The sequence below is a fragment of the Oxyura jamaicensis genome, chromosome 3, assembly GCF_011077185.1.
Source record: "Oxyura jamaicensis isolate SHBP4307 breed ruddy duck chromosome 3, BPBGC_Ojam_1.0, whole genome shotgun sequence".
NCBI lineage: Eukaryota > Metazoa > Chordata > Aves > Anseriformes > Anatidae > Oxyura > Oxyura jamaicensis.
The window spans coordinates 94,072,556-94,086,749 of NC_048895.1; the positions used below are offsets into that span (position 1 = coordinate 94,072,556).

The 14,194-nt window shown below is 41.1% G+C and overlaps 1 protein-coding gene across 1 annotated transcript in view; it reads left to right on the forward strand.

The window, feature by feature from the left end:
• Positions 1–14,194, forward strand: part of ELOVL5 (ELOVL fatty acid elongase 5) — a 35,011-nt gene that overhangs the window by 13,787 nt on the left and 7,030 nt on the right. Inside the window, exons 2-5 of the mRNA XM_035320852.1 lie at positions 4,593–4,658; positions 6,551–6,738; positions 13,287–13,364; positions 14,008–14,179. Coding sequence (XP_035176743.1) covers positions 4,601–4,658; positions 6,551–6,738; positions 13,287–13,364; positions 14,008–14,179 — 496 coding nt within the window. The 5' untranslated portion in view covers positions 4,593–4,600. The remainder of the gene's footprint in view (positions 1–4,592; positions 4,659–6,550; positions 6,739–13,286; positions 13,365–14,007; positions 14,180–14,194) is intronic.

The window sequence follows — 14,194 nt, forward strand, 5'->3', positions numbered from 1 at the left end:
AAAACCTTCAGGCTTCCGTGACTTGTCTTTGGACCTGGAAACTGAAGTTACTGCAAGGAAAAAGTCAACATGAAGATGGACCAAGAATTCTTAGATCAGTTTTTGGCATAAACCCACCAGAATGTGTTTTCTGTTGAAAGCGTAAGAGAGAATTTCCTTTGAAGGGAAGAAGCTGGTAAAATACTGCAGTGTTTAGTAGCTCTTCAGTCGGGGAGTCGTGATGTGCGTAGAAGAGCAGGTTCTCAGTATTTGTAGGCTGTACAAAAAACACTGATAAATAAAATTCAACAAGAAAAACATAGCTGAGCATAGCCTTTGGCCTGTATTTTCAGCTGCCAAGGGTCACTCACGTTCAGACCGAGCAGCTCAGTATCATTCAGATTTTCCACCTGCACTGTATTGAGGATATGTGTGAACACACTAGAAGGATACTGAGCATGCAAAACGTTCTGTAGATGTCCAAAAACCCTACTTAGATTAAGTCCAGAGGATTTTAAAAGAGGAAAAAAAAATGTATTTTTATGACAGGCCTCAGTCTGGTTGGAGCAAGATGAAACTTTGGCCTTTGTTGTGTTTGTGTTGGAGAATTGGAAGTGCGGTAATTAAAAGGACATGGGAATAGTTTTATGAAAATCGGAGTTGCCTAGAGATGCCTAATAGCTTTGAAAATATGGAGGAGGTCAAAGATGTGATCTCTCAATGTGCTTGTTGCTTCTTTGAAACAGTACTTGTTACTACATGAAGGCAAAGGCCAAGTTAAAGTCACCTCTGTTCTGCATTTCATGTTCATATCTACAGTCCTCCTAGGAACAGCTTGGTACTCCACCTCCTGTTCCAATTAAAAAACATAGGATTATTTTTCTCATGAACCGTGTCATCTGAGTAACTTGAATGTGTCCACGCTCCACACCACCTAGTCAGTGTGAATCTACCCTCATCCATACGATGAAACATCAAACCTCAGGAGGCCAGGGACAAAGCAAACTGCTGGGAAAAAATAAATAAATAAATAAATAAAAAATAAATAAATTAAAAATTTGTATCTTCTGTCCCAACCTTTCTTCCCTCCAGAAGCTCCGCTTTGACGTGTTCAACCCAGGCCTGTTGGTGCTGAATGCAGCTTGCCTCAGCCGTGGCAGGTGATGCCATGCAGCTAGCTGCAGCAGCCGAGACCACAGCCTCTTGTCAGCCAGCTTTAAACTTCATCTCGTTTTGAGAAATCAGTGGTTGTCTGGGTTTTTGATAGCTTTATGAAGTGTTCTGATAATATATCATCTGTAACGGGTACTTTACAGCCTGACAATACTGTATCTCTGCCTCAGCATGCAAGTCACAGAAGAAGTTGTATATATACCAAGGAAACTGAGACTTGATACTTTAAAATATTAACCTGAAGTAATGACATATCTCTTCCTAGTGTGAACAAATTAGCACTGTATGTCTTTTTCTCTGGGTGTGGAAAGGTGTTTATTATTTTGACAGGGAGGGAATTTTTTCCTTCATCTTACAACCACGCAGCTGCTTTCTCCAGGCTGACAGGGCCTTCACCCTTCCTTCTCTGCCAGCTTGTTTGTTAGCAGTTCCCTTTTTGGATTTCTGATTGATTTTTGTGGCAAAACACAAAGTGACATCTCACAGCCTTCACATGTGCTGGTCGATGGCTTCCATCCGATGCTTTTAACCTCATTTCAAGTTCTAAGTAACAAGATGAGAGGAAATGGCCTGAAATTGCACCAGGGGAGGTTTAGGTTGGATATTAGGAGAAATGTATTTGCTGAAAGGATTGTGTGGCATTGGAACAGGCTGCCCAGGGAACTGGTGGAGTCACCATCCCTGGAGGTCTTCAAGAAGCATGTAGAGGTAGAGCTTAGTGACATGGTTTAGTGGTGGACTTGTCAGAACTAGGTTAAAGGTTGGACCAGATGATCTTAGAGGTCTTTTCCAACCTGAATGATTCTGTGATTCTAAGTTTCCACAGTCCTCTGACTTTTGGTAGGTTGGGTATCACCTGTGAGTGGGTAGATGCCTGAGCCCTGAATTCTGACCAGTCCTCTGGTAATTTTCTGACATTTAGTATATTTTAATACTTCTGAAGATTTTCATAGTAACTTGAAATTTCCTGTAGTACTATCCAGCAGGTTTAACTAAATAAAAATGCACACACGTTTGGCTCAACTTTGGCACAGTGTTGGTGAGCAGAGATCTTGAGGGTGTTTGTGTTCTAAACCTGAGCAGAAATGGATCTGGGCGCATCACAGACTTCTTTTCCTAGCAGCCTTAATGAATTTTTTGATTAATTTTGAACTGCTCACTTACAGTCATAAAAATGATAGGGCAAGAGAAAAGAGGAGCTGGTTTCATGCTACCGAACATAACTGATAAAGTCAGGTAATTAGGATGGAACCTTTCTTATCTTCATTTAGGATGACCTTGATGGGGCTTATTTAGGTGCACTACCATGATCTTGGTGTGTACTGGGAGAGCATTAAAAGGACAATGCATTCAGAGTGTAATGGAGTGCCTGGCAGCAGAGAGGATCGTTCATTTCCTGGCCACTGTAGGTTAGGAAAAATAACGTATGTAAAGGTACCTGTTTAAAAAAGCAAAGTAACATAATTGGGTAATTTTTTTTGCCTTTTCTCACTTTAGGTACCAAATTGTGTGCCTTGCTGTGGGATGATATCTGGATAAAGGAGCATTGCTTGTTACCTGTTTGTGTATTTGACAAGCTGCAGGATTTGTTTATTTTCAGCATTAGAAAATGTGCCGGTTACAGTGTTTCAAATAGCAACTGGTTCAATTTTTCTGGAAGTTGATGTTCCTCTGAATTGGGAAACTATTCCAGTTGAAAAAAAGAGCCCTTGTAGTTGCTGCAGTTGAAGCAGTGTTTAATGTTGTGCAGTTATTGGCAGGAGACTTGATGCATTTTCGCATGACCCCCTCTGGAACAAAAGCAGATTGTTTCACTCTGTGCATTATACAAATGAGTTCCTTTTGAAATATTTTTTTTTCTGCAAATTCTGGAAACTGACACCAGGAGTAGTTCTTCCCTTCACTCCTCCTTTTAACAGTCTGCTGTATGCTAACAGTGCAACAAAAAGCTACTTGGGGTAGCAGCTCTCTGAAGTGAGACCTCTGCAGAAAGCCTCCTGTTGGGGAATGAATGTTTCTTCCAGTTCTATGAAAAGGGCTGGCCATGGAGTTTCGTTTCTTGCCTTCTTTGCTATAGCGAGGCGTGCTTTGTTTCTGCTTTAGTTTCATTTTCATATGTGAATTTTTATAGGGTCCAGCAAACAAGAATAAATAACACACCATTAAGGAACCGAACTGAGTTGGTATAACAAATCGTTGTTTTTCAATCAAACTCGAGGTTTATATAGAACAACAAGTGATGTGAACGCATCTTTTACCACTACCCCCCAAAAAAGATGAACTTCTTTGTTGTTGGCAGCGAGTCATAAGCTTGCATAATTATTGCAGTTTTCGCTGTGGGTATGTTGACAGCTTATGTGCTGCTTACGTTATTTCCATGTAACTAAAAATTGCTGTTAATATGAGTACTTAAGGGAAGAGAAACACCAAGAAGTGAAAATTATCCTGGTGAAAATGGGCAAAATTCTTTTAGTGAAAGCTCAGTGCATCTGTAATAATTAGAAGAAATTGGAAGGAATTCTGGATGAAAAGAGGAAATTGGAAGGAGTTTTTTTTTATATATATATATCAAAAATAAAGTTTCTTCCCATTCTCACAAGAACAATTACCAGAACAATTTCATGTATTTCTTTCCTGCTTTAACCATAGGGAAGCAGAGCAGACCTGCATACTGCAGTGTTCCAGGTTCTCCCAATAAATATTGGCTATGTAAGGAGATGACAGATGACACAATCACTTTATTATACTGGTATTTGATGAGTTTTATTTCACAATGTTTTGCCAGTAAGGAAGTTGTGGAACTGGAGATGTTCATGCTGTGAATTGCAATATTTTCCTCCCTCGCCTCTGCAACCCTCTATGTCATTCATCCCAGAGTTGTTCATCTGTTAGTTTTATGGGCTGCTAATCATAGCTGTAATCAGTCACTTATTCATAAAAGTGATAGCAGAGCCAGTTTTTACAATTTTCTTTCCCTTCTTTCTCCCCAGCTAGTGTTGCTAGCTATTTGGGGTTCCTTGTTAAAATAGCTTCGTAGTATTTATTTGGGAATTTCGATGTTGCTGCTTTTCTTAAGGTCCAAGCCTCATCCTCCTCTTTGCAGAGGGACCTTGCAAGATGTCATCCTGTATTTTCACTCTTAAATACAGAACTAGAGGGACACAGAATTTCAGGTTAATCTGAACTTACTGTTTTAAACCTTTTTTATTCTATATCCATAATTAAATACTTCAGTGGAAAATGCAGCTTTTTACACCAGTGGCTCTCTGACACTAGAGTAAACTTTCTGCACTTGATATATTCTAGTAATCTCCATTACCTGTCTGCAATTTTTGTATATTAGTATTTTCTCTGTTGACCTTTACAGTTGATACTCAGATGATTGAAGTGTTTCCATCAGCTGAAGAACTAACTTTCTCTTCATCTTTCCATTTCAACAGATTATAGAATGGAACGTCTGGATAAAACAATCAACAGCTACCTTGACGTTTGGCTTGGACCCAGAGGTAAGCTTTTTCAAAAAATAAAACAGTAGGACTGATATGACAGTGTAGACACCAGAGCATAAGAAAGCACATTTCTAACATCCTCACTTTGAAAGGTGACCACTTTCCTTAGTATTGGCAGAACATCAAAACGTGTAATCCTATAATAAATGAAAAATGTCTTCTCAATGCTTGGAATTTTCTGATCTGAAGAGCTGCTAGCTGTTCAGCTAGTTGTTCAGCAATGCTGTTCTTTTTACTACCAGTTAAGTGTGGTGGTGTTAGCCTCAGTGACCTACTTATCTCACTCAGATCTTTGCACTTTTTTTCTTAGAAGGTAATAATAGATTGTATTGGGGAAGAAAAAAAAACCTGTTTGAATTTGCATTTTGAAATAAAAATACTCTTGCCCTTTCAATTAAAGCTGCTCACCAAGTTTTCACTGACAAAAATCTGTGATTTTTAGAAAGCTGTGCTTCTCTGAAAACCTCTTTAAACAAACTGTGGGTTTGGTGGGTTTTTCACTTGGAAAAGGTTCACGGATGGAGAGCAGAAATCCTGGTCAGTGTGAAGAAGGGAGAGGCAGTGGGAACAGAGCAGGAGGTGCCCTTGTGGTGGGGGCTTTCATCCAGGATTCAGATGATCTTGTAGGTGGTGTGTGTAGCTGACCCCTGTGGTGTTGCTCAGTAGCTTGTGCTTTCTTCTGGCTATTTCAGTAGCATCTTTCCTACTGCTTCTTACCCTCTTTCACTCTCCAAGTGAAACTCCTGCAGTGATGCCTCTTCCTTCTGGGACAAAATCTACCAGGGAATTCCTGTTCTGCTGTGGAACAAGCCTCCAGTCCTTCAAAGTGTATCTTCTGTTTGCTTTGAGTTGCTCCGTGCCCTCTTTGCACTCATCTTCATGCTGAGCCTGTTCAAATGATGTGATAAAACTTACTGTTTGTGCTTGCATGTGGTCTGTATTTGCCATGTCTTGAAAATGAAGGTAGCAAATGCTAACAGTTTCCAGGCTCCCTTAACTGTTTCCCAACCTACATTTTAAGGCCTCATTTCTTACAATCAAGATCCAGGTTTGACTCCTTTAAAATGGAGACATTTTTGGCTTATGATTGGGTAAGCACAGTTTCTGTCCTTTGGGCAGCAATCAGGTGAAGGGAGGGAAATGCTGTGCTGTTACTGGGCTTGGACCATGCACTTATAGGTCATCAGTGACCATGTAGAAAAGTGCCATGTGTTTGCCTCAAGCGTTCCTCTGAAGTGCTCTTGTTCTGAGCACTCTACATGCTTTTTCTGAAGAGCCGACATTTTGCCACCTGGTCTGGTTGGTCAGACTGGACTGACTGTTTTGTGTTTCATTGTTAACACAAGGACTCCAAAATTTAAGTATCCTGAGCAGTACATTTAGATATCTACTGAGGTTAGTATTGGTACAATGTAGACTAGAAAAAAATGATCAGGAGCATCCACTGATACCTGTAACGGTGTGCACTTCACTCCTAGCTTTGCTTGCTGAACGGAAATAAGAAGGGTACTATTTGGAAAGGTTGATTTGAGAGAATAAGGGAGAAAAGATCACTGAAGCCTTTTTTATAATTTAAATTCATCTTTGGTATTCAGGATGAATGATGTTGTGGAACAGTAGTGAGTATTTTGTAATATTTAGGTAATAATTTAGGAATACCTTTGTTTCAGGAAGAGGATTATTTCTTTTTAACTGTATAACTAAAATCTTGTTTGTGCAAGTTTTTCATACTTAGCAACATGGCCCTTAATAGAAAGCATTTGCTGTTCTTCCTTCATCTCTGATAATTCTGACACTGGAAGCATTCTTGGGTAGAGATTTTTCTGGACACATTGAATTCTTCCACTTACAAAAATCTAAGTGTTTGTAATTTTGTTTGTTTGTTTCAGACCCCAGAGTAAAAGGATGGCTTCTTCTGGAGAATTATACACCTACCTTTATCTTCTCAGTCTTGTACTTACTAATCGTATGGCTAGGACCAAAGTACATGCGGAACAAACAACCATTTTCATGCAGGGGTATTCTAGTGGTCTACAACCTCGGACTCACGCTGCTTTCTCTGTATATGTTTTATGAGGTAGGAGAAAGGGTTTGGGCTGGGGTTATGCTGCATTGTCTGGTTTAATTATATTGCCATATGTTGAAAATGATCTATGGGGATATTCCTCGTAAATCTGGGAAAACATCTGAAAAATTTTGCAACCATTCTTCAGTGTCCCTTGTCGGAGGAGAAAACTACTGCTTGCCTAAAAGACAGGCTTAGCTTGATTGCTTTGGTGGGTTGTGCAAAGTACTCGGTAGCAAAACTATGTCTTGTTTTAGAGTGCAAAATGTGTTTTATTTGAATGTGTTTAATCATGCATGCACTCTTTGCATCTATTTCTGTAAGCTTGGAATAGCTTCTCTTGTGTCATCTTATTTTTTGTTGAAACAATTACATCTAGGCAATTGTGATTCATCTGTTGTTGAAAATTGAAATCTGAACATACAGATTTCCAACTGAATTGGACTTTCTGTGGACTTAATTTCTTTCTTAACAAAACAGAGATTTAGGCACTGTAAAGTTTTCCGCTTTCATTGAGCAGTTTAGCTGCTTTTAATCAGCATTGCATGTTTCTGATTAACGCAAAACCAAAAACCTATGGCAATGTAAATAAGAATGTAGTCAGTAAACGATGGAGCATGTGGTTTTAATGTACAGAATACTCTGGCTTGCTTTTAACCAAAAGTGTTTCTCCTTTCTGCAAGGAGGCATTTTGTTTCCAACATGAGATTACAAACAAGAACTAAAACTACTAATTTCTTTTTGTGGAGGAGGGGGACATTTGCTTAGAAGTACGTGAAAGCCGTAATTCTTGAAGTTTGTAGTATATAGTGTTTTACAAAGTGAGTTTAGATAGGAAGTGATTTAAATTTCAAGTTCTTTCTCTTGTGTAGTGAAGTGTTTATTCAGAAATCACTGTGTTGAGTTGGATTAATGAGAATTTTGACACGATTCTTTACGATGAGCATTTTGGGATGCAGTAGATACTTAGAACAACTTGCATTCTTGATTTGCTTACATTTCTAATCTTCCCGTCAGGATATACTAAATACATTTGTGTGAGGAGTGCATCTGGAATTTGCATATTGATCTCTTTAATTTGTTAAAATGTAGCGCTGCTGAGGACTTGCATACTACATCTGCATTATTTTTATGATGAGGTTATTTATAATTACACAATAACTTGAGATTAAAATAATAAAAACTATTATATTGGAGGTTTACAAGTGCCAACTTTTCTTCAGTTGTACTAAGTACAGATAAAATTCTCATTCTAGCCAATCTTTTTTTTTCTTGAATACTTGGAATTATACTTGTAGTTTCCAAGTGAAAATTATTCTAAGATTCTGCCATGTTAAAAACAAACAAACAAAGATAAATTTAAACAATAGAAAAGATTTTAACTGACTTTTCTTGCTAGTAGTGAATAGGTTACCAAGAAAGGATGGATTATTGTGGGTTAGAGAAGTCCTCATACTTGTAACCAGTTGAATAGCCTTTATATTACCTCATTCCTTCACAGTTAAAATATTGTGAATATTAAGGTTTCTGCTTTCTATAAAGTGAAACACTTCATATCAAAGTGAATATTGCTCTTAACGTAATGTTATGGGAGTGTTCATTGGTATTAAAGGAAATACACTTTATAAATGGGAATACATGAAGCTGCAGTGTTGTGAAGACTACTAAACTCATGATAGTTAAAGCAAAATGCTTCTGAGAACATCTTACAAGCAAGTTTGCTCTTCTGTAGCCAAAGTTGTGTTAGAAGACCGCTGTCCTCTGCTGTGAATGTGCCATGCTGCATCTCTGCTGATGCAGCAGTACTGTGCTGGACTTGAGGGCTAGCAATGGTCTGCAGCAAGGACTGACCCCATGAAAATGCTGCTGAGCAGACAGCCTTACTGACATAACACCATGCTGTTTGATGTTGCAAGGTGAGAGACGAAGGGCCAGGTGATAGGGAAAAAAAATCAGCTTCCTGAACCTCCAGGTATGTTTTCCAGCTGCAGTGCCACTGAAATTACCTGTGTCAGTGCAAAGCAGGTGGTAGCCTCGCTCAGATCACATCAGGCACTGAAATTTCCCTTTGAAGGATTAGTGATTCATCAGTAGCAGCACTTCATGGTGCATGCGCTCTCTTTCAAGCTAAAATGCTGAAGCATTCAAAATGAGATGAGGGTGAGATAATACCTTATAGTGCTTATGTTACTCCTGCTCCCTTCCTTGTCACTTTGTATTTCAACTGAATTAAACTGTTCTCAGTCCTAGTTTGAGGAAATACTGCATAAAACAACACCACAAATGAACTTGTTCAGTATCCTGTCTGAAAATAAGCTGTTTTAATAGCTTGTGTACAATATACCTCTAATCCTGCTTGGGAGTTTTTCCTGAGTTGCAGCTGTCAGGGTGTCAGCTCATGAATCATAGCATCACAGCTCAGTTTAAATACTTTATGAACAAAGCATGGTATTAAAGTGAGGCATGCTCCCAGCTAGGATGAGATATATGACCTACTTGGTTTTCTGACCTTCATGTCTGAATGTTTGTATGCAGTAACATAAAAAAGAAATGGTGGGATTTGCATAATTCCAGCTACTGTGTTCTTGCATGGTCTGCTGATGTTCTTGCATGGTCTGCTGATGTAATGTGTTATAATCTCATTTTAAAGTCACTGAAGGCCTACATCTCTTATTTGGGATATCTAGATAGTATTTCACATACATCATTATTGTAAATTATTTGTTCAGGCATTTAATAACTAGACAAAGGGGGGGGTGCGTTCAGGTACAGGTAAAAGAGAGTATTGGGCTGCTTGTCCCAGCTGATTTAAAAGGCAAGGCAGGTCTGAGGGAGTGGGAGAGGTTCCTCTCCACTGACCTGCCAGTGTAGCAGAGGGCAGCATCGTCATTCTGTACTGCAGGGGGAGGGCATGCTCATTAGGGGGAAATAACAGGGTACTTCATCTAAATTTACAGTGCCTAGTGACTGAGAGAGGCCATGTGGACTCTGTGAGTCCTCATTAGCTGATAGAACATCAAGTTTATAATCCGAGGCAGTCATTAACAGGTGCGTTGCGTGAACACCAAGGGAGAGAGCACAAAGTGTAAGGGGAGCAGGGGAGCCTGGGCTGTGCACACCAAGGGACGCCGGCCCTGCAGTCACCTCATATGCCCCTGACAGGGTTAGGGCAAGGTAGGGCTGGCTTTGGACTCTGGTGGGAGCAGCATTCCTCCCGTGGGCAGGGGCGGCCAGGGCTGGCGCCCTGTGAGGCGGCGAAGGTGAGGGGCAGGGTGTGGGCTGGCAGGAGGCTGCAGGTGGCTCGCAGCAGGTAATCACCGGGGCAGTTTTGTGTCTTGGCAAGCATTTCCTGTCTTTGATCGGACACGTGAACCTCTGCTCCGATCTAGCTCTGTTAGGAAGCCCTTAAAGTACCTCATCACGCTCTGACAGCGTGCTGCAGTGCTGGGTCCCTCGCCTGGCCCTCTGCAGCAAGTCTCAGACCTTGGCTGGTGTCATGAGAACACCAAACCCGTCCCAGGCAGCCAGCCCTCTGTGACAGCCACTTCACACTGGTGTGAGCGTGCTGGTCTGTCGGTAGCAGGAAAGATAAAAAGCGCATGGCGCAGCATTTTAAAGAATTCAGCAACAGAATTACAAAATGAAAGTAATATGAAAGTGAAAGGCTGGAGAGAGGGAAGAGGTCCTGCTCAAGCAGAAAAGCAACTCTGAACTGCAGGGTTTTCCCTGCAACCAAAGAACTTCGCACTGACTTTGAGTACCACTTTAACCAGATTATGAGGGAGCTATCTTTCTTTGTGTGTCATTTAAAAATCACGGACTCTGGTGAAAATGATTACAGTCAGCCTTTTCTAGACAGGCTAATTTCTCAAGAGGAGATGTGCCTGTGGTCAGGCATCAGCAATGCCATTAGCAAGCCTGGGCTGCTGCCAGCCTGAAGATGAAGGTACACAGCAGAGCCATTTGGGAACTGCTGTTGGTCAGGTATCAGAGTGACCAATTGCTTTTTTGTTTTCTGAAGCCTTCCAGCACGTGTTGAATCTATTGTGGGGACATAACAAATAGCAGTGTAGGGCAAAGGGGCAGCTGGCTCCCTCTGGAAAAGCACCGCCGATGCGTGCTGTGTGGTGCACAAAGCAACCTCTGTGAAAGTGGCACCAGCTCATGGCAGTGGCAGCAGGTTTTGACCACTGGCTTTATTCTGGAAAGGGAGGGTTCAAATTATTTTTGCAACTATACTATTTGTATGTTAAAAGTTACTACCATTTCCTGCAAGTGTTGCTTTGCTTGTATCATTTAAAACTCTTTGGCTGTGAGATACCGCTACTGCTCCGAGCATATTAAAATATGCTCTTCTGGAAACAAAGGTTTAGCTGAAGCTGCCTATTATCCACACTGATGCCTTTACGCTTCAAAGGGCTGGAATCAATCCAGACACCTGATGTCAAGCTGTAGGGGGAGAACTTAAAGTCCATTACAGAGAAAGCTGCGTGGATTTCACTGTGCTAGCCTGTGCTTTGGAGAAGTTCATGGAGCACAGGGATGCTACAGGACACCGAGCCTGGCTGTTTGGAGTGATCACAGTGTAAACGTTGTGATTATTCCTCTATTTCTCACACTTCCTTGAGCTGTGAGAATGGTATGAAAGCACCTGTAGGCTCTTAGCAACACTATTACAGCACAGTGTGGGCTTCTGTCTGATATTCCAGCGGGCACCCAAGGAGCCGTACGGGCTTTCCCTCGATGCCGTCGGAGTGGCTTGGTGCGAGGCCTGTTCAGAGCTGTAGCTGGTGCATCGCTTTTAAACTGGTGTCTTTAAACAGCAGTGGAAGGGAGAAGTCTCCATGGCTGCCTTCTCTTTGTGGCTTGGATAGAGGGATCGCTTGGGTCTGCTGCTGATGCACAAGGCTGCCCTGCTGTCACTGTGGCATGGCAATATTGATTTTTATCCATTACATGAGGTAATTCCAGGTCTATCTGTTATGATATAACTAGATGTCTTTTTTCTTTTTTTTCCCCTAAATAGTGCTGGTAATTCTATCTCAGAAGGTCAGAAATAAAGACCTAGGCTGACTGGGTATTTTAAAAACTAATTTAGGGAGAAAATGACCCATGAAAGAAATAACATTAGGAAAAGGTAGACCTTTTAAGTGATTATCTTTATTGTACCTTTTAGAATTAGCTTCCCACTCGCAATTCTGAGCAGCGTTTAATAGCACCAGTTATTGTAGTCTTCTCATCAACTGATCATTTTAAATGACTTATGGTACAGAGTTTTTCACTGTGGCTTTGCAAAGTTTTTCTTTTTTATTCCGCATGAGTGTTGATAAGGCCAAAAATGGACAAATCTCTTGTGCAGGATATCTGCTTCTGCTTTTAAAATGTATTTTGGATTCCTAAAAAAAAATCATTTTTCACTTGGGAGTAGTCTAAATTTGTTACTCCTCTTCTAATGCTATTCCCAAGAGGAAAAAAACATCTTTATAAACATCAAGCAAGCCCTTCTGTCTTAATTATTAATTTAATAGAAGCACTGATGGCAGCTTCAGAAAAGCCAGAGGCCAGAACCACTGAGGCATTATCCTTGGTTTTAAAAATAAATAAATTAAATAGCAAGCTGTGCCCTGATCAAGACACGCTTGTTCTCATCTGCTTCTGTCTTCCTAACTGTCCTTCTCCAGTCCCACCCTCACTGTCTCCTCCTCTGGATGCTCCTCCATCTTCCCCCCTCCTTCAGAGCCCATTTCAGCCTCTCCTTTTGCAGTCTGCCTCCTCTCCATGGCCCCGTCATATGCAGAGCTCAGGCACAGCACCATGCTTCATCAGCCCTGGGAAAAAGGGTGGGATGCGGGCACCCTCCTTGGCAGCTTGATCCAGATTTCATCTTGCTTCCCCAGAGGTTTCGGCCAGCCCCTAGGCAAAGGGTTCCCTGCCATCCTCTCGTGGCTAATAGCTGGTCATTACTCTTAAAAGTAATTTTGTTGTGTTTGATGTGCCAGGAAGTCAGGCAGGCAACAGCAGATACTGCGGAGGAAATCACTTGGGCAATGAAGGATGTAATGTACTTGGGATTAGTGAATTATTTAAAAAGATCCTGAAGAATCAAAATATGGCAAAACATCAGTCGTTAGCTGTTAAGGGTAGCAAAGCTGAAGGGTTTGCTCTGTTGCACTGCTGAAAAAAATTGTAGTCAGATCCCTGGGTATAAAATTTATAATCAGAGGAAAAATATGTTTCCTTTTGCTTTGGTTGTTCACTTTTCCATCAATGACATCATCAGCTAAAAAGGAGAGATCTTTCTAAGGATCTGCGTAGATTATGTCCATGCAAAACACATGCCATGTGGGAGAAGCTGGGATAAGATGTTACCTCCTATTTTTATTCTGGTATGCTGCAATTGGGAGAATTTGTGTTACTTCACCCTCCATTATGATTCAATAAGTGCCCGGAGCCTCGTGTCACAAAGAGAATGCCTTGACACCAGAAGTCTCAACAAAGCTGTCAAGGTGCGAGGTGTGGTGCTGTCACCAAAATGACACTTCGTTCTTTTATCTTCCCAGCTGGTGACAGGAGTATGGGAAGGAGGATACAATTTCTTCTGTCAGGATACACACAGTGGAGGTGAAGCCGATATGAAGGTAATGTAATCATGACTTTGAGCTAATTACATTTCAGATTGTCTCCCTGAGTCTAAGCGGAGAGCAGAAAGGCATTGATTATGTAGTTTTTGTTCAAATTATGTGTTCTTTTTTTTCTCCTTCTACAATAGAGAGAGGAAATGTGTAGTTAAACATAATAATTAATCCACAATATACTTGGTATTTACAGTTTCAGTGAGTAGCTGTATTTAAATTTTCATGCCTTTCTAGCTCAAAAACCAGGGACTTGGTCATTGGTCTGTATCCAGCCACTGTGTCACGACCCCTTCACTGTCTGAGGGAAAACGTGGTGATGATTCCTTCTGGTCCCCATTCAGACCGTGCCTTTACAGAGGGCACTACAGGAGCACCTGCGGTTAAGTGTTGTCTTGTTTCTGCCAGGACACTACAGGTGCACTGCAATAACCTCGTAAAACACTCTCATCCTGTTTTCACCTGTAGCCATGGGTTTGTATCGGGGTCTCTTATGGAAGAACTCAGTGCCAAAGTGCTACAGAAGATCTCAGCAGAGAGTCTTCAGTCCAGCTAGTGCAAGACAGAGTTTGAATTTTAACTACCTGGCAAAAGAGTTAAAAGCCCCCACAACGTGCCTTACTTCTAAAACTTGTTTTCTCCTTTCTAGATCATACGTGTCCTCTGGTGGTACTATTTCTCCAAACTCATTGAGTTCATGGATACCTTCTTCTTCATTTTGCGGAAAAATAATCATCAGATCACCGTTCTGCATGTCTATCACCATGCAACGATGCTGAATATTTGGTGGTTTGTTATGAACTGGGTGCCTTGTGGTCACTGTAAGTACTGGGTTA